The sequence below is a fragment of the Amblyraja radiata genome, chromosome 14, assembly GCF_010909765.2.
Source record: "Amblyraja radiata isolate CabotCenter1 chromosome 14, sAmbRad1.1.pri, whole genome shotgun sequence".
NCBI classification, from domain to species: domain Eukaryota; kingdom Metazoa; phylum Chordata; class Chondrichthyes; order Rajiformes; family Rajidae; genus Amblyraja; species Amblyraja radiata.
In genome coordinates this window covers 55,705,787-55,727,930 of record NC_045969.1, presented here as the reverse complement: position 1 = coordinate 55,727,930, position 22,144 = coordinate 55,705,787, and the positions used below count along the sequence as shown (strand labels likewise).

Genomic DNA, 22,144 nt, shown 5'->3' with positions numbered 1-22,144 from the left:
TATCCAGAGACAAGAAAAAGTTTGAAACTTCTAACCCAGTTGGATTCAAACCTTAAATGCAAACTGAGGTTCAACAGAAGCAGCGATAGGAGAATTTCTCAATCCATGCATCACTAACTCTGTCAACTGCCGGCACACGTTTCATTCTGCACCTAGTCTGAAGAAGGGTCTCGACCCAAAACATCACCCATTCCTTCTGTCCAGAAATGCTGCCTGTCCCACTGAGTTACTCCAGCTTTTTTTGTCTATCTTCAGTTTAAACCAGCATCTGCAGTTCCTTCTTACCCATTCTGCACTTAGAACTGAAATATTAGATATGTCTAATTTTTTCCATCAACAATTTAAAAAGAAAATTTGCTATTTTTCTTGGAGTAAATTTATTTAAACGGAAGGATCAATGTCAGCATTATCGTACCTTAATGAGCGACATTTTAAATTATTTATCTGTCAAACTAAAAGGTATACACTTCTATTTACTGGATCAATGAATTAATTGTTATGTGCCCTACTGATTTACTTAGCTTCCAATTAAAATTACAACTATTAATGGTGCAATAAAAGTTACTCAGAAGCTGCAAAAACCTTCAGTCCTTTTAATCAGTCTACTTAAAACAACATACCTCTGCCAAAAATATAGCAAAAATAGCTTGAATAATACCAACACAAACTGGCAGTTAAAACGAGCCCAGCAAACTTATTTTCTATATGCACCATTTAAGTTAAACATGGCCAATGCGCAATCAAGGCTTGAGCTATGCTGCCTCATGATATGGAGTACAGGTCATCACACCTCACTTGTAACTGAACACACAGCATCAGATTGATGGGAATTTTATTTTCCCACTGCACGGCATGTTATTATGGAATAGGACTATTTGGCATTAAGCACTATTTCATTTTTAAGTATGAAAAGTGTGACCGGTCTTTGAAAAAAAAAGGTTCATTGCATAGTTTGTATTTTTGATGTACCATTCACTCTTTCCAGGCACAAGACAGGATGTACGTTTTTGCATTTGGTTGTATATATTGGAGATATTGGATGAATTGCATATCGTGGGCATGCAAACCACAAAGAGATTGGAAGAAATGGCATCTGTGCCATAGAAGGAGGAAAGGATTATTAGGTCAGATTTAGGTATGTGCTCCAAACAATTCCCACTGGTCCAAAGCCTATAACCTACTTTAAGGACAGCAACGATATTGGATTTACAACTCCAGTCAGGATAGCAGGTCAATGAGGATACAAGTATTGCAATAGTACAATCTTGAGGACACCAGTATCATTTATCACAAGATCTATTCTGCACATTTTAACGCTCTTAGAAATTGCACGTCCTGAAACGCAACTTCCATCATACAACACTAGTCTCTGTTTAACCATCCAGTAAATTTGATTTGCCCAATGAAAACTGGTTGCTCCAAACTCTTGACAAAATGGTTACAACTCTGCAACATAAAGTCTGTGTTTAAAGATCCCTTTACCTGAAAATGTCAGTAAAAAGAAGATAGTAACTACCTGTTAAATAGTGGCAATTAAATTACTGATGCCTATTAACTGCACTCATGCAAACAATGTCATTGGTACAGCAGCTAGGTAAAATTGACTTTGGTTCAAGCTTCAATAGCTGTCCATATTTGGTAGGCAGCTATATTCATTTAATTTGCAGTTTGGTAACATACTACCACCGACACTGCAATCTTTATGTCTTGAAAAGGAGATAAATGTAGTTACTGCCAGGAAACAGAAATGGTGCCTCTCGTTCTTTGAAAATAATGAAGAAACTCGTTTAGCTGCATTCAGTTATTGTTACCAGTATAAAGAACAGTGCTAACCATGCAAATGCCAAAATTAGTTGAAGTACCCAGCTGGTTTAAGTAAATTTACACCGAGTTAGTGCAGCGGTTTGGGCAAACAACATATCAACAGTGCAGCGGGAATCTACGTGAACACTCACTTGATTCAAAACTAATACCGATGTAAGAATCAGTCATGTGTTATTCAGGGGGAAAAAATGCTTCTTGAATGAAGAAACTTATTCCCCTACAGTTATTTCCAGTGGGCTATGTAACGAGTAAATTATTGTTCATTAGCCAAAAGAGAGAGGCTGCAGTACTTAGTTATTCACTCTCTTCCTAACAAGAGCTGCAGGAAATCAGAGGCACCATTTTTGCTCCATGTGAACGGCAACATTTTACTCCAGTCCTTTAATTTTTGGTTTCAATACGCTTACAGCAATGGTTCAAGCCATACTGTGCATACTGTAAGCCTCTTGTCTCGTAGCAAACCTATTCCCTATTACTGTGAAACAAACTCCAAACTGAGGCAACATGAGATATGTTATCAAGCTCTACAGGGGAGATATTATCTAGTTTCTATAAATAAAACCATTTCTAGAAATTAGGTCATGAACTTTCCCCGTTGGAGATCCTTTTCATGGCTGGCCTGGTTTGGATTGTAGTTTGCTCGTCTCTACCATATCCCATGATGGTTCCAACTAGCTTTAGTATCTGAGCAAAGACAGAAGCATTACAAGATACTTCTCATCCACTGACTTTCACAATTCAGCCAAATGGATCAATATCTCCGACGATATGACATGAGCTAACATGCCCAGTCATTAGAGTTAGGTAGGGCAGACAAACTCAAGGAATTTTAAAAACAATCAATGTTTTTAAAACTGCCAGTTCATGAACTTTTGTCTCAATGCATCTATCTTTGAATCTTTCCTACAAAAATAACCAACAGTAAACCACTTTATACAAACGGTGCATAAATCTACAGTGTACCCGACAAGGAACAACTTTTTTTTTAAGAAAGGAAACCATTTCAAGAGACATTAGCTGAACCAAATAAAAAAAACGTAACGTAATTCTTTTAACGGTATACACAAGGAAAAAAAGATGCACAAGCATCCCAAGAACAGGCCTGCCTAAACTGTACCACGTAAAGAAACCCATGCTATTTATACATGATATAAACACCTTTATGAAACAAAGAGGCCTGTACAACAGACCTAATTAAAATAAACACACAATTAAAAAGAACTAATAAAATAGATACCAAGAGGAGACAGAACCCTTGCCTATGCATTGTTAATGACTCCTATATTGTTACGACCGTCTGAAACGATAAATATTCACGTGTATCCTTTTTGGTAAAAGTCTTTTTTTTTGTCATTGGTGACACAATCCTGAAAAACAAGCAAGTTAAAAAAATGAGGCAAACATCAGTTTTGCTTTTGCAGGAAGCAGCCGACTACACGTCCCATCACTGGATGAAATAATCCAGTCTGGGGATTACGTTTCATTGAGCCTTGGTGGTGTTGGTGGCCCCGCCTGCCGAGGTCACAGTGAACGAAGAGTTCTGGCTGGAATCTGCTGTCATTGAGGCCATCTGAAGACTGGGTGCATGTCCAGTTGTCCCGGCAGCAGATATCAGGCTTACGGCTGGGTTGCTGGTGAGTAAGGAGAGGTTCTGTGGGTTCAAAATAAGAGGGCCCGTAATGATGTTGTGAGCGCCCCCTGCACTCGCTGCATTTGCAAACAAGAGATTCCCACTGGCATCGAGGGATGTTATAGGAAGTGTCCCACTAGATGCAAGCGCTAGAACAAAAGGAGAAACAAGACCAGATTTAAATAAAAACTACTTGTGTACATTTACAGAGCAACAATTAAATAAAATGGTATTCACAGTGCTTATAAATATACATCTTAACAAAAATCAAAATATGTGAATGCTAAAATAAAGATAAATTGATGGAATGCATAAGCTAATGAGAATGTTAATGGTGCATTGTGCTCCTTCTTTCACAAGTATATCTGCCTTGTATAGAGAGACCAATGCACAGTAATCATGGCCTTATCAGGGCCCATCTAAATGCAGTAAGACACCTTCACCTTTGCATGCAAAACCTCCAATAATAAAGTCTAGGATACATTTTGTCTTATTAAAGGTACCTGAACTCCAACTTTAACTCATTCATGTACAAAGACATGCAGGTCTCTCGACACCAATACCTTTCAATCACTCACCACTCATAAAATAACCAGCCTTTATTTTTCTACCATCTGGCACACCATTTACATCTCTCTCACATCCACTCTGTGCCCATGTTTTGTATCAAAGGTAGACACAAAGTGCTGGAGTAACTCAGCAATCAGGCAGCATCACTGGAGAAAAAGGATAGGTGATGTTTCGGGTCAGGACCCTTCTTCAGACTGAAAGTTGGGAAGATGGCGAAGAGCTGGAGGCGAGAAAAGGTCGGGACCAATCAGGGGGGGCCAAATGTAAACCTTATGCAGGGCATTGCCCTATTTGGTCCTGCACCTCTTCCTCCCCCCCCCCCCCCACCGCACATTCAGTCTAAAGAAGAGATCCAACCAGAAAGTCACCCACCCTTCTTCTCCAGAGATGCTGCCTGAATGTTGAGTTACTCCAGCAGTTTGTGTCTATCTTTGCAATTCTTTGTTTCTACATTTCCAGATGGGTATCATCAGCTTTATCATTCACTTTTGACAAAGATTTCACACTTCCACGGTGGCGGAGCGATAGAGTTGCTGCCTTACAGCGCCAGAGACCCGGGTTCAGTCCTGACTACGGGTGCTCTCTGTACGCAGTTTGTACGTTCTCCCTGTGACTGCATGGGTTTTCTCCGAGATCTTTGTTTTCATTCCCACACTCCAAAGACGTACAGGTTTGTAGGTTAATTGGCTTGGTGTATGTGTAAATTGTCTTTCGTGGGTGTAAGATAGTGTTAATGTGTGGGGATCGCTGGTCAGTGCGGACTTGGTGGGCCGAAGGGACTGTTTCTGCCCTGTATCTTAAAACTAAACTAAAAAAAAAACTACCTCCACTGCATCCCATCCCAAATATGACCCGCTTCACCCTACTCTATGTTCGGTCTATTAACTAGCCCAAATGCTTTTATTAATAATTTATCTTTGTTTGACATAGTTTTGCCTCGGTGAGGAACTGCCAAAATCAGGACATGCTGAATTCCATAAGGGGGAGGTGGGACTATGTTTAAAATAATTGTTATTTAAATAATTGTTATTTAATGTTGCCCACCATTGGTATTTGACAAGGTGAAATGTATTGTATTGTATTGTATTGTATTGTATTGAATTTATTGTCATTGTCTCAATTAGAGACAACGAAATGAATTTCCCTTACAGGCAGTATCATAAAAATGTAATCGAAGGGGAAAGTTTCGCTTCAGAACTTAAGTAATTATGCACATGATTCTCGCGCCAGCTAGTCTTTAGCTCATTACTATTTTTTTGGATTCATTACGCTGGCACTAAGTTTTCCTTTTATAACACCAAGCAACATTTTTGTTTGGTTAATGGTGGTGCTAGAGCTTTATTTGTCACGTGTGTAACTGCACGGTGAAATTATTTTGCATATTTGCACAAGCAGGCACCACCATGCATTGGCACCATTTGCAAAGGTTCATCTAGTATTTCTAGTAGTCGAATATATAGTTTAAGTTTAATATCAAAGAAAATAAAAATCTTGCTTATTCCACATATAGTAGACATTTCCATTTTGAGGATGGGCGAGATGTTTAGCGCTCACATTTTTTACTTGCATTTTATTGTCCAAGACTTTCTCAAATGCAAAGTACTTCAGTTTTATAAATATTTTACAGGAGCAACAACACTATAAGCCTCATATCCCCAAAATTACATATCTAATAGCCTTTTCAATTTTAGAGTGCACAAAGACACAACATGAGCACTGAAGTTTGAAGAAGGGTCCTGACCAGAAATGTTCCCTAGCCATGACCTCCCAAGATGCTGCCTGACCAGTTCAGTTACTTCAGCACTTTGTGTTCCACCCAAGATTCCAGCATCTGCATTTCCTTGTGTCAACATAAGTACAGTTGTTTTTTTTAAGTAAAGGTATTTCTGAAGCACTTATACCCCAAGTACTTTTCATTCTTTAGAGATAATGAAGTTTAGAGGTACAGCAATGGAAGCAGGCCCTTTGGCCCGCCGACCTTGGACCACCCTCAAAATAGGAATAGGAATCTGAGGGGTAACCTTTTCGCACAAAAGGTGGTGGGTTTATGGAATAAGCTGGCAGAGGAGGTAGGTTAAGAAACAGGCAGACAGGTACATGGAGAGGAGTGGTTTAGAGGGATGTGAACCAAACGTAGGCAGGTAGGCCTAGTGTAGCTGGTGTGGGCAAATTGGGCCGAAGGGCCTGTTTCCACGCTATATTACTCTATGACTCCCGTTAAACGGGTCATCCAGGATTTAAATCCGCGATGTCTCGCAACAATCATACCCCTGGACCAACGAGCCGCTCCTTGTAAATGAACAAGTATTTATGGTAGGAAGATTGTATAAAAAGGCATTCTGGTTTTCAGAAGTTCATAATGGAGTATAAATGACTGCTGTCACTGACCTTGAATAGTTGCCAATGTGCTATTACTCATTAATGCTGGACCAAGAGCACCACCAAGACTCCCTGGATTCAGACTTAGTAAGGCACCTCTGTAAAGACAAAATAAATGTTGAAAAAAACTCATACTCCTTGTACTATGCAATGACAAAACATATACTGTGGTACAGGAGAAACTGTTTATTGTGTTGAAAGAAACACGTACATGAAAGTCAACTAAACATTTTAATGGTTTAGGATATGACAACTTTCCTGTTGAATACTTCCAATAGTATTATGACTACCTCTTATCACAAATGAACAACCAATTTTATATTGAGAAAAATATATTATTCATTAGGTTCAGGATAAGCATAAGGATTAGTTTGCAAGAGTCCATAACATTATTAAACAATTTGAATGCATGACTGTGCAGCTCCTGAGCACTATTCTTGGCTTCCTGCCATAAATTACAGGGCATATTCACAGAAGTCGTAATAATCCTAACTAGGCATGTGTCAACAGCTTCAAGATTACGGAAATCAGACGAGAATATCTTGCTCAGAAATCTACAAGATATAATTGTGCCTATTAACCAGATATTTCTGCATTTCTTAAAATGTTAATAATACAAGATGGGAAAATAGCTTCTCATTTATTTTGCTCTCTTTGATTGAGGAATCCTCACCCAATGCAATTCTCAACTGTACCTAACCCATGCTGAAATCAATGATGGAAAAGTTTCCACATCTTATTTTGGAAATGCAGCTGACGAGAACATTTGATGAAGTGGATATATCAGTCTCATTTCAATTTTATGTCTATGCAAAATAAAAATTGACCTGGCTGATCGCAAAATAAGGTACATTTAATGTTTGTAACTTGGATGGAGAATGAATTTAAACCAGGCAGAGTTATCAATTGGACTATTCATAGTAAAGCAATATGCGTATAACACTCAAGTTTTAAATGTGTTAAAGAAAGGAAGCTTTCGATCACCAAATGTTTTTTACTGATGTATTAGCCTTATTTTAAATCCATTTTTTATATATATTTAGCTACAGTAATTTAAGTACATTCTATTATTTTTGCATCAAATTCCTCTAAGATTGATTAATGTTTAGTTTAGAGATACAGCGTGGAAATTAATATATTGATTTCTTATACTATAAAATGTGAAGATGCGGGCAAACCGCCTATTGCAGGGGACCTCTATCCCAGTGACATCATTCACTAATCAAACCGAACCAGGTCAATTTTGTTTTTCCATAGACATGAAAAATAAAATATTTCCAAAGTATCGCCTCTATTCAAAATCCTCTTAACTCATCAAGAATGTTCTCCTCCGCTGCTTTTACAAAATAAGCAGCAGCTGACTATAACTGTAGTCAACTCATTATAGCTACGAGCAACAGTTATCAGACTGAAGCATTTAGTGGAAGGCTTCCTGCTAAATAATCATACTGTGAGTAAAATATTGGAGGGGGCCTCTTCAATGGAAAAACATTTTTAATACAAAATACTGTACCAGACATCTTGCAGGTATTTCAGTGCTAAAACATGTGCACCGGGCCTTTCATGATCTCAGTACACAAATCCCGTGTATGCTTTGGAATGAATGACTTAAAATCAATTTCCTTTTGCAAAGGAGGTTGTGATAAGTCATCAGATGAATGAGTTTTAAGAATTGTGGACAATGTTGGCATTTCTGCCCCAAGATGGCAAGGAAGAATTCTGGCACTTTACACTATAATTATGTGGAGGGTCTAATACGATGAACATTTTTGGAGAGAAGACAGATTTTTAAAAATGCGAAAAACAAGGGATAACTCAAGGTTGGTCAACTAACTTTAACTGGCGAATCGAAAATCTGAAATTTATGTAAATTCATCCAAATTTATATTTTGAAACAAAAAAAAATCTTTGGGGATGTTAAGACTCCACTTTGTAAATTGCTTAATGGCTTGACAGTCCCACTAAATTATCTAATCTCTCCACATCGTACAAAGATAAATAAATGCAACGAAAATTAAACGAGAAAAAGATTGTTTCAAATTCTTGTAAAAATTGAAAAAAAATATTACCTGGTAAATACAACATTCATCCTCCTGAAGAAATTTAAAAATAAAACAAAAAACCCTATAAGCATTGACATAAGCAGCATACTCAGCTGGGTACAGAACTATACAAATACACAACTATATTATCCTCAGTTTAAGATACTACTAATCAGTAGATACAGTGCATTCAGAAAGTATTCAGACGCCTGCACTTTTTCCACATTTTGTTACGTTACAGCCTTATTTTTTTAATTATAAAAGGACCGGACAAGCTAGATGCAGGAAAAATGTTCCCAATGCTTGGCGAGTCCAGAACCAGGGGCCACAGTCTTAGAATAAAAGGGAGGCCATTCTCACTGAGGTGAGAAAAAAAAATCTCACCCAGAGAGTTGTGAATTTGTGGAATTCCCTGCCATAGAGGGCAGTGGAGGGCAAATCACTGGATGGATTTAAGAGAGTTAGATAGAGCTCTAGGGGCTAGTGGAATCAAGGGATATGGGGAGAAGGCAGGCACGGGTTATTGATTGGGGACGATCACAATGAATGGCAGTGCTGGCTCGAGGGGCCGAATGGCCTCCTTTTGCACCTATTTTCTATGTTTCTATGGATTAAATTCATTTTTTTTATCATCAATCCACACACATTACCCCAGAATGAATTAAGAAGCAAAAACAGGTGTTTAGAATTTTTGCAAAGTAATAAATAACTGAAATATCACATTTACATATTCAGACCCTTTGCTATGATACTCAAAATTGAGCTTAGGTTCATCCTGTTTCCATTAATTATCCTTGAGATGTTTCTACAACTTGGATTGGAGTCAACCAGTGGTAAATTAAATTGATTGGACATGATTTGGAAAGGCACACAACTGTCTATATAAGGTCCCACAGTTGACAGGTCATGTCAGAGCAAACACCAAGCCATGAAGACGAAGGAATTGTTCGTAGACCTCAGAGACAGGATTGCGTCGAAACACAGATCTGGGAGAGGGCATAAAACAATTTCTGCAGCATTGCAGGTCCCGAAGAGCACAGTGGCCTCCGTCATTCTTAAATGGAAGAACTTTGGAACCACCAGGACTCTTCTGGCCGCCCGGCCAAACTGAGCAATCGGGGGAGAAAGACCTTGGTCAGGGACGTGACCAAGAACCCGATGGTCACTCTGACAGAGCTCCAGTTCCTCTGTGGAGATGGGAGAAGCTTCCAGAAGGACAACTTTTTTTGCAGCACTCCACCAATCAGGCCTTTATGGTAGAGTGGCCAGACGGAAGCCACTCCTCAGTAAAAGGCACATGACAGCCCGCTTGGAGTTTGAGTGGCCCAGCCAGAGCCCGGACTTGAACCCGATCAAACATCTCTGGAGGGACCTGAAAATAGCTGTGCATCGACGCTCCCCATCTAACCTGACACAGATTGAGAGGATCTGCAGAGAAGAATGGGAGAAATTACCCAGATACAGGTGTGTCCAGCTTGTAGCTTCATACCCAAGAAGACTTGAGGCTGTAATCGCTGCCAAAGGTGCCTCAAAGTACTGAGTAAAGGGTCTGAATACTTATGTAAATGTGATATTTCAGTTATTTCTTTTTAATTACTTTGCAAAAATTTCAAAACACCTGTTTTCGCTTTTTTATTATGGGGTATTGTGTGTAGATCGATGATTTAAAAAAAAAGAATTTAATCCATATTGGAATAAGGCTGTAACATAACAAAATGCGGAAAACGTGAAGGGGTCTGAATACTTTCTGAATGCACTGTATTTGCAGTGGATTCCTATCAAAGCAGTTAACAGTTTACTGATCATTAAAAAAGATAAAAGTTCACACCAAAATGGGATCAAAGGCTCAACACAGCTGGAAATGAATAATTAAGGATGTGTGCTGCTAGCGTGGAAATAGTCTTGTGGAAAAAGAGCCTTAAAGTCATACACAGCAAATCCCTGAACATCTTCCAAATTAATCTCTATGGGCAATTGTTCCCTTGGCCATTAAAGAATAAAGAAGCTAAATCATATGAGTGGGTAGTCACATGTGGTTCAAACCAAGGGTGACAGATTTCAACATTGTTCTTTACACAAAGTGCTGGAGGAACTCAGCTGGTCAGGCTGCATTTGAAAGTTGATGTTCAGTTCGAAACAGTCTCCTCCTCCCCTCCCCCCTAGTCAGAGTGGTGCAGCATTGAACCAGGCCCATCAGACCAATCGTCCATGCCGAGCAAGATGGACGAACTACAAAAATTGTTCATCCCAGTTTGGCAAAAGAATAAATCAGGGAAGGTAGTGCATCCGTGGATAACAAGGGAAATCAGGGATAGTATCAAAGCGAAGGATGATGCGTACAAATTAGCCAGAAAAAGCAGCATACCGGAGGACTGGGAGAAATTCAGAGACCAGCAGAGGAGGACAAAGGGCTTAATTAGGAAAGGAAAAATAGATTATGAAAGAAAACTGGCAGGGAACATAAAAACTGACTGCAAAAGTTTTTATAGATATGTGAAAAGAAAGAGATTAGTTAAAACAAATGTAGGTCCCTTGCAGTCAGAAACGGGTAAGTTGATCATGGGGAACAAGGATATGGCGGACCAATTGAATAACTACTTTGGTTCCGTCTTCACTAAGGAAGACATAAATAATCTGCCGGAAATAGCAGGGGACCGCGGGTCAAAGGAGTTGGAGGAATTGAGTGAAATCCAGGTTAGCCGGGAAGTGGTGTTGGGTAAATTAAATGGATTAAAGGCCGATAAATCCCCAGGGCCAGATAGGCTGCATCCCAGAGTACTTAAGGAAGTAGCTCCAGAAATAGTGGATGCATTAGTAATAATCTTTCAAAACTCTTTAGATTCTGGAGTAGTTCCTGAGGATTGGCGGGTAGCAAACGTAACCCCACTTTTTAAGAAGGGAGGGAGAGAGAAAACGGGGAATTACAGACCAGTTAGTCTAACATCGGTAGTGGGGAAACTGCTAGAGTCAGTTATTAAAGATGGGATAGCAGCACATTTGGAAAGTGGTGAAATCATTGGACAAAGTCAGCATGGATTTACAAAAGGTAAATCATGTCTGACGAATCTTATAGAATTTTTCGAGGATGTAACTAGTAGCGTGGATAGGGGAGAACCAGTGGATGTGGTGTATCTGGACTTCCAGAAGGCTTTCGACAAGGTCCCACATAAGAGATTAGTATACAAACTTAAAGCACACGGCATTGGGGGTTCAGTATTGATGTGGATAGAGAACTGGCTGGCAAACAGGAAGCAAAGAGTAGGAGTAAACGGGTCCTTTTCACAATGGCAGGCAGTGACTAGTGGGGTACCGCAAGGCTCAGTGCTGGGACCCCAGCTATTTACAATATATATTAATGATCTGGATGAGGGAATTGAAGGCAATATCTCCAAGTTTGCGGATGACACGAAGCTGGGGGGCAGTGTTAGCTGTGAGGAGGATGCTAGGAGACTGCAAGGTGACTTGGATAGGCTGGGTGAGTGGGCAAATGTTTGGCAGATGCAGTATAATGTGGATAAATGTGAGGTTATCCATTTTGGTGGCAAAAACAGGAAAGCAGACTATTATCTAAATGGTGGCCGACTAGGAAAAGGGGAGATGCAGCGAGACCTGGGTGTCATGGTACACCAGTCATTGAAAGTGGGCATGCAGGTGCAGCAGGCAGTGAAGAAAGCGAATGGTATGTTAGCTTTCATAGCAAAAGGATTTGAGTATAGGAGCAGGGAGGTTCTACTGCAGTTGTACAGGGTCTTGGTGAGACCACACCTGGAGTATTGCGTACAGTTTTGGTCTCCAAATCTGAGGAAGGACATTATTGCCATAGAGGGAGTGCAGAGAAAGTTCACCAGACTGATTCCTGGGATGTCAGGACTGTCTTATGAAGAAAGACTGGATAGACTTGGTTTATACTCTCTAGAATTTAGGAGATTGAGAGGGGATCTTATAGAAACTTACAAAATTCTTAGGGGGTTGGACAGGCTAGATGCAGGAAGATTGCTCCCGATGTTGGGGAAGTCCAGGACAAGGGGTCACAGCTTAAGGATAAGGGGGAAATCCTTTAAAACCGAGATGAGAAGAACTTTTTTCACACAGAGAGTGGTGAATCTCTGGAACTCCCTGCCACAGAGGGTAGTCGAGGCCAGTTCATTGGCTATATTTAAGAGGGAGTTAGATGTGGCCCTTGTGGCTAAGGGGATCAGAGGGTATGGAGAGAAGGCAGGTACGGGATACTGAGTTGGATGATCAGCCATGATCATATTGAATGGCGGTGCAGGCTCGAAGGGCCGAATGGCCTACTCCTGCACCTAATTTCTATGTTTCTATGTTTCTATGCCCCGTCCAAACTAGCCCCATTTGCCTGCGTTTGGCCCATATCTCTCTAAACCCATTCCTATCCAGTCCTGAAACATTGTCTCCACAGATGCTGTCTGACCCACTGTTCCTCCAGCACTTTGCTTTTTGTTTTAGGTTCCAGCATTTCTAGTCTCTTGTCACCCTGATGAATTTTACTCTAGATGTGCTTTTATGATCATTGATAATTCTATTAATCATCATTATTGGTTTGGAGTTTATTTGAATATTATTTCTCAGCTAACAAGGTGGGATTTAAATCTCTCTCTTGATTAATTGCCCAGGTCTCTGGACATCAACCCATCAACTGTACGTTAGTGTTCCTCATGCATATTGAGCACAAAATTTGCAAATTTCTACAAGAGTAATACTAAGTACTACAATTCCATCATCTAGATATCAGTGCAATAGCCCATCATTTATATGTGCCGATTGCCAATAATGCTTAGATTTTCCACTGTCTGCTGGATGTATGTACTCAACATGTACCGTTCGGAAGGCATTACTTGTGACTTGGTGACTCAAATGAAACCAACACTCTTCACACTCTTTAGCCCTGCAGAATCCTTTACTTAATAATAATAATAATACATTTTATTTATGGGCGCCTTTCAAGAGTCTCAAGGACACCGTACAAAAATTTAGCAAGTAGAGGAAAAACATGTAAGCGGAATGAAATAAATAGTAGAGACATGACTAGTACACAAATTAAAGACAGAATTCAATTCAAAACACAATATGAGGCAAATCAAGCACAGATGAAAAGGGAGGGGGACGTGGGGCTAAGGATAGGCAGAGGTGAAGAGATGGGTCTTGAGGCGGGACTGGAAGATGGTAAGGGACACGGAATTGCGGATCAGTTGGGGGAGGGAGTTCCAGAGCCTGGGAGCTGCCCTGGAGAAGGCTCTGTCCCCAAAACTGCGGAGGTTGGACTTGTGGATGGAGAGGAGACCGGCTGATGTGGATCTGAGGGACCGTGAGGGTTGGTAGGGGGAGAGGAGGTCAGTGAGATATGGGGGGGCCAGATGGTGGAGGGCTTTGTAGGTGAGGACCAGGATTTTGTAGGTGATCCGGTGGGAGATGGGAAGCCAGTGAAGTTGTTTGAGGACTGGAGTGATGTGATGCCAGGATTTGGTGTGGGTGATGAGTCGGGCGGCCCAATGATCATCAACTCTACTGCATGGAAAGGAGGGTTCAGTATTATTTTGTTCTAACACATCATCGCAGATTCTCCTTACTTACACTGTCTTCACCCCAGATGAAAAAGTCCTTTTTAATGAGCTCAGACAACTGCAACTGAACTGAAAATGGAAAAGTACTGAATTCTACTGAATGAGAAATACAATCCCAGTGAGGAACTAAGAGTTGAATTCATCGTACTTCATCCCACATTGAGCATTGCCTCAAGTTGCAAGGAGGTTTCTGCATTTCAACATGCGCTACTTTCATCAATCAATTTCTTGGTGACCGAGCCTAGGTTAACGAGCCTATTAGATTATAATAGGTAGTTACTCCATTTTGCAAGGAAACAACAAGTAAACTGAGGAGTTTGGTAGAAATATGATGGGTGTTTCTTGACCATTGAAATGTTGCAGAAATATACAAAATGTTAAAAGGTGCAAAGAAATGACGAATGTAATCTGTGTAGGAACACACATTTGTTGTTGATACCATGAGAGCAAGACTTGCTGCACACAAACATTTTGTACCTTACTGCTCCCTGACGCTCAAATATTTGTCCCCATTATTACAGGTCTATATATTAACCAACCTCTCCCCCTCTGTCAAGTTTGTACATTACTATGCCATTCAAAATGCTGAATATTATTTGACTGCCCTGTTCAATTTCTCATCAGGCCTACATTCCCCAAGTTGAATGCTCCAAATTGCCTATTTGTGCCTGGACACTTGAAAAGTGAGAAATATCTATAATATAAATGTAAGACCCCAACCCATGATAAAGCAGAATGAATCCTTTATTCAATGTCTTACATTGAAATAGTACATGTTAAAAGTAGACACTCAGACATACGTAGAGATAGAATCCATCAATGTAGTGAGGACTTACCCAGCTGCAAACTGAGGGGCTGACATGAGGCCAGGATTGGTTAGTCCTGCAGCAGCAGCCATGGCTGCCAGGCTTGGGTTGGTAGCAAGCCCGGCGCCAGTGGGTATATGTGCAATTCCTGCCTGTAGCGCAGTGCCAGCTGTCTGCAGTCCAGATGCTGACACCATGATTTGGCTTGTGCACAAAGGATTTATGAAGCCGGTTGAGGTTGTTTGCGTGGTGTTTGTATCACCGCTGCTGGACGACTCAGTCACGGAAATAGACGCTGATGGTGAAGGGGTTAGAGCTGGAGAAGCGACTGTTGACGTGGAAACTGCAGACGACAGGCCGGTGATTACAGATGCCACGTTTGTTGGAGCTGTCCCTGATGCAGTTGTACCTGGAGGACAAATAATGCTGGCATTGTAATACAATCTAGCCGTTTTATGTCTAAAATAATTGACAACATAAAACAGAATGATAAATAAAATAAGCAGCCAGAATTCATAGGATACACTAATTGAAAACAGAGAGCAGAGGGAGCGATCCAATGGTGTTCTTGAAGAATGTGAGTTTGATCGGATATTTACAAAGTGGCTGTTTCCACTTGTGGTAAAGCAAAATAAGAAGACTTCATTTAAGTGCACACTAACATAGAAACATAGAAAATAGGTGCAGGAGGAGGCCATTTGGCCCTTCGAGCCTGCACCGCCATTCAATATGATCATGGCTGATCATCCAACTCAGTATCCTGTACCTGCCTTCTCTCCATACCCCCTGATCCCTTTAGCCACAAGGTCCACATCTAACTCCCTCTTAAATATAGCCAATGAACTGGCCTCAACTACCTTCTGTGGCAGAGAATTCCAGAGATTCACCACTCTCTGTGGAATCTCTGTGAAAATTTTTTTCCTCATCTCGGTCCTAAAAGATTTCCCCCTTATCCTTAAACTGTGACCCCTTGTTCTGGACGTCCACTAATAAGATGATTAAGGGTCAATTAAAGATTTGGCAGGTAAGGTGGCGTAGCAGTAGAGTTACTGCCTTACAGCGCCAGAGACCCGATTATGATCCAGACCACGGGTGATTGTCGACACAATTTATACGTTCTCCCCATGACCTGTGCGGGTTTTTCCTGAGCTCCCACACTCCAAAGACGTACAGGTTTGTAGGTTAATTGGCTTGGTCGAAATATAAAATTGTCCCTAGTGTGTGTAGGATAGCGTTAATGTGCGAGGATCACTGGTCGGTGTGGACTCGGTGGGCCAAAGGGCCTGTTTCCGCACTATGTCTCTAAAACTAAACTAAAGTGGTAGAATGTATATTATAGTATTCCATACTCCATGAGCTCATGGAACATTGCTAAGGTAATTAGTTTATGAAAGGCTGCTGTGGAAAGAAGCTGGAGGTTATCTTTGCATTTGCAGAATGGCCATTTGGGGAAATGACAGTAGGAAGCGATGCCTCACATGTCCACCCTCCATTCCAGTCAGCCCTCTTGAACTTATGCAAGCCCACACATGCACCCACAAACTCTTACAAGAAATAGAAAATGAATCAGAACAAACTAATAAAAACACTCCCAACATGTATAATGCTTAAATAATATTTGGAATGGGGAATTAATACAAAAGCTACAAAATACTCTTCAGGTTAATTTTTAAATTATCAGTGAACGTTATCAGCCTAACTAACAAACTGAGGCTCCAGGGTGCTCAAGTATGTTCCCTTACTGTCATAGAAGCGAGATCGGCCGATTGACCAAATGGTGCCAGCACAATAACCTGGCTCTCAACACCAGCAAAACCAAGGAACTGATTGTGGACTTCCGAAGGGGTAGGATGGGGACCCACAGTCCTGTTTATATCAACGGGTCAATGGTGGAAAGGGTCAAGAGCTTCAAATTCCTGGGCGTTCATATTTCCAAAGATCTCTCCTGGTCCCAGAACACCGATGCAATCATAAAGAAAGCACATCAGCGCCTCTACTTCCTGAGAAGATTACGGAGAGTCGGTATGTCAAGGAGGACTCTCTCGAACTTCTACAGGTGCACAGTAGAGAGCATGCTGACCGGTTGCATCGTGGCTTGGAACGGCAACCTGAGCGTCCAGGAGCAGAAAAGGCTGCAAAATGTCGTAACCACTGCCCAGTCCAACGGTTCTGACCTCCCTACCATCGAGGGGATCTATCACAGTCGCTGCCTCAAAAAGACTGCCAGCATCATCAAGGACCCACATCATCCTGGCCACACACTCATCTCTCCTCTGCCATCGGGTAGAAGGTACAGGAGCCTGAAATCTGGTACATCCAGATTCAGAAACAGCTTCTTCCCCACAGCCAACAGACTATTAAACACAACTTCAAACAAACTCTGAACTATAACAGCCTATTGCACTTTATTTGTTTACTGATATGTGTATATCTATATTACTAAAAGTCTGTTCTTGACCGGTTTTGGCGAACTGTGCTGCGATTTCCGAGAGAACGCCGCCACCTACCGCCGTCATTTTTGGCCACCTCGCTCAGAGCCCCCCTCTGCCGCATGTGTGGCGAGGATTTTTCCCGTCGATTAAATATGACAGAGATATTAATGTTTTTACAAAATTCCCCATTTTCTCTGCTGCCCCTGCTGGCGGCAGGGGGGAGGGAGGGACTATAAAACCAGGAAGTGGTGTGCCTCAATTAATCTCTGGAAGATGGAGCTCTGTCAATTAGTCTCTGTCACTCTGAGCTCTGAATGACACTGAACAAATGTCTACAGCACTGTGAGTACCCTTAATTTGGTTTGAAAATGAAAATATGGTTAGAGGTAAAAAAGCACTGCCTGCAAATGGTTGTTTGGGTTTGGGTTGAAGTAAAAAGGCACTCTCTCTCTCTCTCTCTCCCCTCCTCTCTCTCCCCACCTCTCTCTCTCTCTCTCTCCCCCCCCTCCTCTCTCCCCCCTCCTCCTCTCTCCCCCCCTCCTCCTCTCTCCCCCCCTCCTCCTCTCTCCCCCCCTCCTCTCTCCCCCCCCTCCTCTCTCCCCCCCCCCCCCCCCCCCCCCTCCCCCCCCTCTCTCTCTCTCCCCCCCCTCCTCTCTCTCTCCCCCCTCCTCTCTCTCTCCCCCTTCTCTCACTCTCCCCCATCTCTCTCTCTCTCCCCCCTCCTGTCTCTCCCCCCCTCCTCCTCTCTCCCCCCCCTCCTCTCTCTCCCCCCCCTCCTCTCTCTCCCCCCCTCCTCGCTCTCCCCCCCCTCCTCTCTCTCCCCCCCCTCCTCTCTCTCCCCCCCCTCCTCTCTCCCCCCCCTCCTCTCTCCCCCCCCTCCTCTCTCCCCCCCTCCTCTCTCCCCCCCTCCTCTCTCCCCCCTCCTCTCTCCCCCCCCCTCCTCTCCCCCCCCCTCCTCTCTCCCCCCCCTCCTCTCTCCCCCCCCCCCTCCTCTCTCCCCCCCCCCTCCTCTCTCCCCCCCCCCTCCTCTCCCCTCCCCCCCTCCTCTCTCCCCCCCCCCCTCCTCTCGCCCCCCCTCCTCTCTCCCCCCCCCCTCCTCTCTCCCCCCCCCCCTCCCCCCCTCCCCCCCCCCCCTCTCCCCCCCCCCCCCCCCCTCCCCCCCCCCTCCTCTCCCCCCCCCCCCGCCCTCCCCCCTCCCCCTCCTCTCTCCCCCCCTCCTCTCTCCCCCCCTCCTCTCTCCCCCCCTCCTCTCTTCCCCCCTCTCCTCTCTCCCCCCCCCTCCTCTCTCCCCCCCCTCCTCTCTTCCCCCTCTCCTCTTCCCCCCTCTCCACTCCCCCCCCTCTCCTCTCCCCCCTCTCTCTCCCCTCTTTTTCTCCCCCTCCTCCCCTCCCCCACCATCCCTCCCCTAAACCCCCTCCCCTCCACACCCCTACCCCCTTCCCTCCACCCTCCCTCCCCGCTCCCCACCTCTCCCCTGCCCCTCATCTCACCCCTCAGCACACTCTCTCTCTCCTCCCCCCCCTCCCCTCCACACCCCCTACCCTCTTCCCTCCACCCTCCCCCCCTGCTCCCCACCTCTCCCCCTCACCCCCCCCCTCTCTCCTCCTCACTTTCACCCTCTCTCTCTCCTCCCCTCCTCCACCTTTCCCCCCTCACCCACCCTTCCTCCTCTCCTCTCCACCCCCCCCCCTCTCCCTCTTGCCCCTTTCTCTGTGTTTCTGTCTCTCTCTCTGCCCCTTCTCTCTCTGCCCTGAATCTCTACCCCCGCAACCCCCCCCCTCTAGATGTGACTGCAAGTTGGGGGCTATGCGTCAGTAGATCGGGTGGTTATGGGGTAAAAGGAGCAAATTAATAATATTAATATAATATCAAGGGGGATAATTAGCGTGAGTGCGGGGGGGGGGGGGGGGGATAGTTAGTGTGTGTGACGCTGCATGCCGCCTCCCCCCCCCACAACCGCACGTTGGGGGAACAGACCCAACGGGTCTGCACTTGGTCTAGTATATTCTATATTTAGAATATAAACTGAATTTATATTCTGTATTTATGACTCCAAAATCCTGTTGTGCTGCAGCAATGCAAGAATTTCATTGTCCTATCTGGGACACATGACAATAAACTCTCTTGTCTTGTCTTGTTAATAAGTTTCCACTTTTTATTATGGTCAACACTTTTTTATTAAGACCAGCAGCACTGTTAAGGCATACCGTTGAGAGCTGTTATCACTGTTTGATCACTGTCAATCTATAGTGGCAGAGGAGAATATTTCTCAGAGTCATTGTGTTCCTTCTGAATACAGCACAACACAGCCTACACCTAATGTTAATGTCAAATTAATAATGAATGAAAGCTGGTTAAAAACAAGGCACAGCTGTTGAGATGTGACGTTTCAAACAACCCATGTGTAATCAGATCTGTGAATAAGATCCAGGAATGTTTATCTAGCCAATTTTACAAGCTGACTTTTGACCATCATGCTTCCTACTAATTTTCAACTGATGGATTGGGGATTGCGATGAATTACAATTGGAGGAGTAGTTTCCCTTCTTGATTCATAAATCAAATGGGTACACTTATCAATAGACAATATGTGCAGGAGTAGGCCATTCGGCCCTTCGAGCCAGCACCGCCATTCATTGAGATCATGGCTGATCATTCAGAATCAGTCCTCTGTTCCTGCCTTCTCCCCATATCCCTTGACTCCTCTATCTTTAACAGCTCTAACTCTCTCTTGAAAGCATCGAGAATTGACCTCCAGTCTTCTGAGGTAGAGAATTCCACAGATTCACAACTTTCTGGGTGAAAAAGATTTTCCTCATCTCCATTCTTAATGGCCTACCCCTTATTCTTAAACTGTGGTCCCTGGTTCTGGGCTCCCCCAACATAGGGAACATGTTTCCTGCCTCTAGCATGTCCAATCCCTTAATAATGTTAAATGTTTCAATAAGATGCCCTCTCATCCTTCTAAATTTCAGTGTATACAAGCCCAGCCGCTCCATTCTTTCAACATATGGCAGTCCCGCCACTATTCACATAATTGTCTGCTTTCCTGTTTTTGCCACCAAAGTGGATAACCTCACATTTATCCACATTAAACTGCATCTGCCCACTCACGCAACCTGTCCAAGTCACCTTGCATCCTCATTGCATCCTCCTCACAGTTCACACTGCCACCCAGCTTTGTGTCATCTGCAAATTTGCTAATGTTACCCCCCAATCTCCTCATCTAAATCATCAATGTATATTGTAAATAGCTGCGGTCACAGCACTGAGCCTTGCGGTACCCCACTAGTCACTGCCTGCCATTCTGAAAGGGACCCATTAATCCCTACTCTTTGTTTCATGTCTGCCAACCAATGTTCTATCCATGTCAGCACTCTACCGCCAATACCATGTGCTCTAATTTTGCCCACTAATCTCCTATGTGGGACCTTATCAAAGGCTTTCTGAAAGTCCAGGTACACCCATGTCCATATTCTGAGTTACATCCTCAAAAAATTCCAGAAGGTCAGTCAAGCATGATTTCCCCTTTGTAAATCCATGCTGACTCGGACCAATCCTGTTACTGCTATCCAAATGTGCCGTTATTTCATCTTTTATAATTGACTCCAGCATCTTCCCTACCACAGGCTAACTGGTCTATAATTCTGTTTTCTCTCTCCCTCCTTTCTTAAAAAGTGGGATAACATTAGCTCCCCTCCAATCCACAGGAACTGATCCTGAATCTATAGAACATTGGGAAATTATCACCAATGCGTCCACAATTTCTAGAGCCACTTCCTTAAGTACCCTGGGATGCAGACCATCAGGCCCTGGGGATTTATCAACCTTCAGTCCCACCAGTCTACCCAACACCATTTCCTGCCTAATGTGAATTTCCTTCAGTTCCTCCATCACCCAAAGGCCCTCTGGTCACTAGTACATCGGGAAGATTGTTTGTGTCTTCCTTAGTGAAGGCAGATCCAAAGTATCTGTTCAACTCATCTGCCATTTCCTTATTCCCCATAATAAATTCACATGTTTCAGTCTTCAAGGCTCCAACTTTGGTCTTAACTAATGTTTTCCTCTTCACATACCTAAAAAAGCTTTTACTATCACTATCCTCCTTTATACTCTTGGCTAGCTTACCTTCATACCTCATCTTTTCTCCCCGTATTGCCTTTTTAGTTATCTTCTGTTGCTCTTTGAAAGTTTCCCAATCCTCTGGCTTTCCGCTCATCTTTGCTATGTTATACTTCTTCTCTTTTATTTTTATACTCTCCTTGACTTCCCTTGTCGCTAGTTTTAAAGAAAAATCCGCTAATAGCACGGCACCAATTAGTACTTAGAACGCAGATTTTGAATACTACTGTTAAAAAGGATTAAGATTCAAAGCTATGTTAGAACAAACGGGATCACATAACCACAAATTGATTAGCGGCACTTTCTCACCTGAAATGCTGTAGCTGGTCACACCAGCAGTGGATACAGGCATCTGCATTGCATTTACAGCCAGAGTAGTCGGTGTACTGCTTGTCACAAGGTTACTAGTGCTAGCCACCTGTTTAAAACAAAGTCATCCACACATTCAGCAACATACAATAATATTAATCTTTTGAGTAGAAGCAAAATCAGATAATAACTCGGTAATAGCATCGGCAATAAAACAGTAATAGCTTCTGGAAGATTATTTTATTAGCCAAACAGATTTGATCTTTATCACCACCAGGTGATAGATGTTCACTTAAATTTGAAGGGCAACCCTGACTTTCACAAAGTATGCATTGGTTAAAGAGAGCAATAACATTAAATAATTGCTCCTAATGTGTTATTTTCACCACCTCCCACCAAAGCTTTCCTATCCTTGTACAGTGGCCTCCATAATGTTTGGGACAAAGAC

General features: G+C 43.0%; 1 protein-coding gene across 5 annotated transcripts in view; it reads right to left on the bottom strand.

The window, feature by feature from the left end:
• Positions 1-349: 349 nt before the first annotated feature.
• The window catches only part of pou2f1 (POU class 2 homeobox 1), a 116,453-nt gene continuing 94,658 nt past the window's right edge, over positions 350-22,144 (bottom strand). For all 5 annotated transcript variants that reach the window (XM_033033398.1, XM_033033399.1, XM_033033402.1 and 2 more), the window contains 4 exons: positions 21,697-21,805; positions 14,864-15,242; positions 6,413-6,501; positions 350-3,603 (listed from right to left, as the gene is read on the bottom strand). In XM_033033398.1, the coding sequence (XP_032889289.1) occupies positions 3,305-3,603; positions 6,413-6,501; positions 14,864-15,242; positions 21,697-21,805 (876 nt within the window). In that variant the 3' untranslated portion in view covers positions 350-3,304. The remainder of the gene's footprint in view (positions 3,604-6,412; positions 6,502-14,863; positions 15,243-21,696; positions 21,806-22,144) is intronic.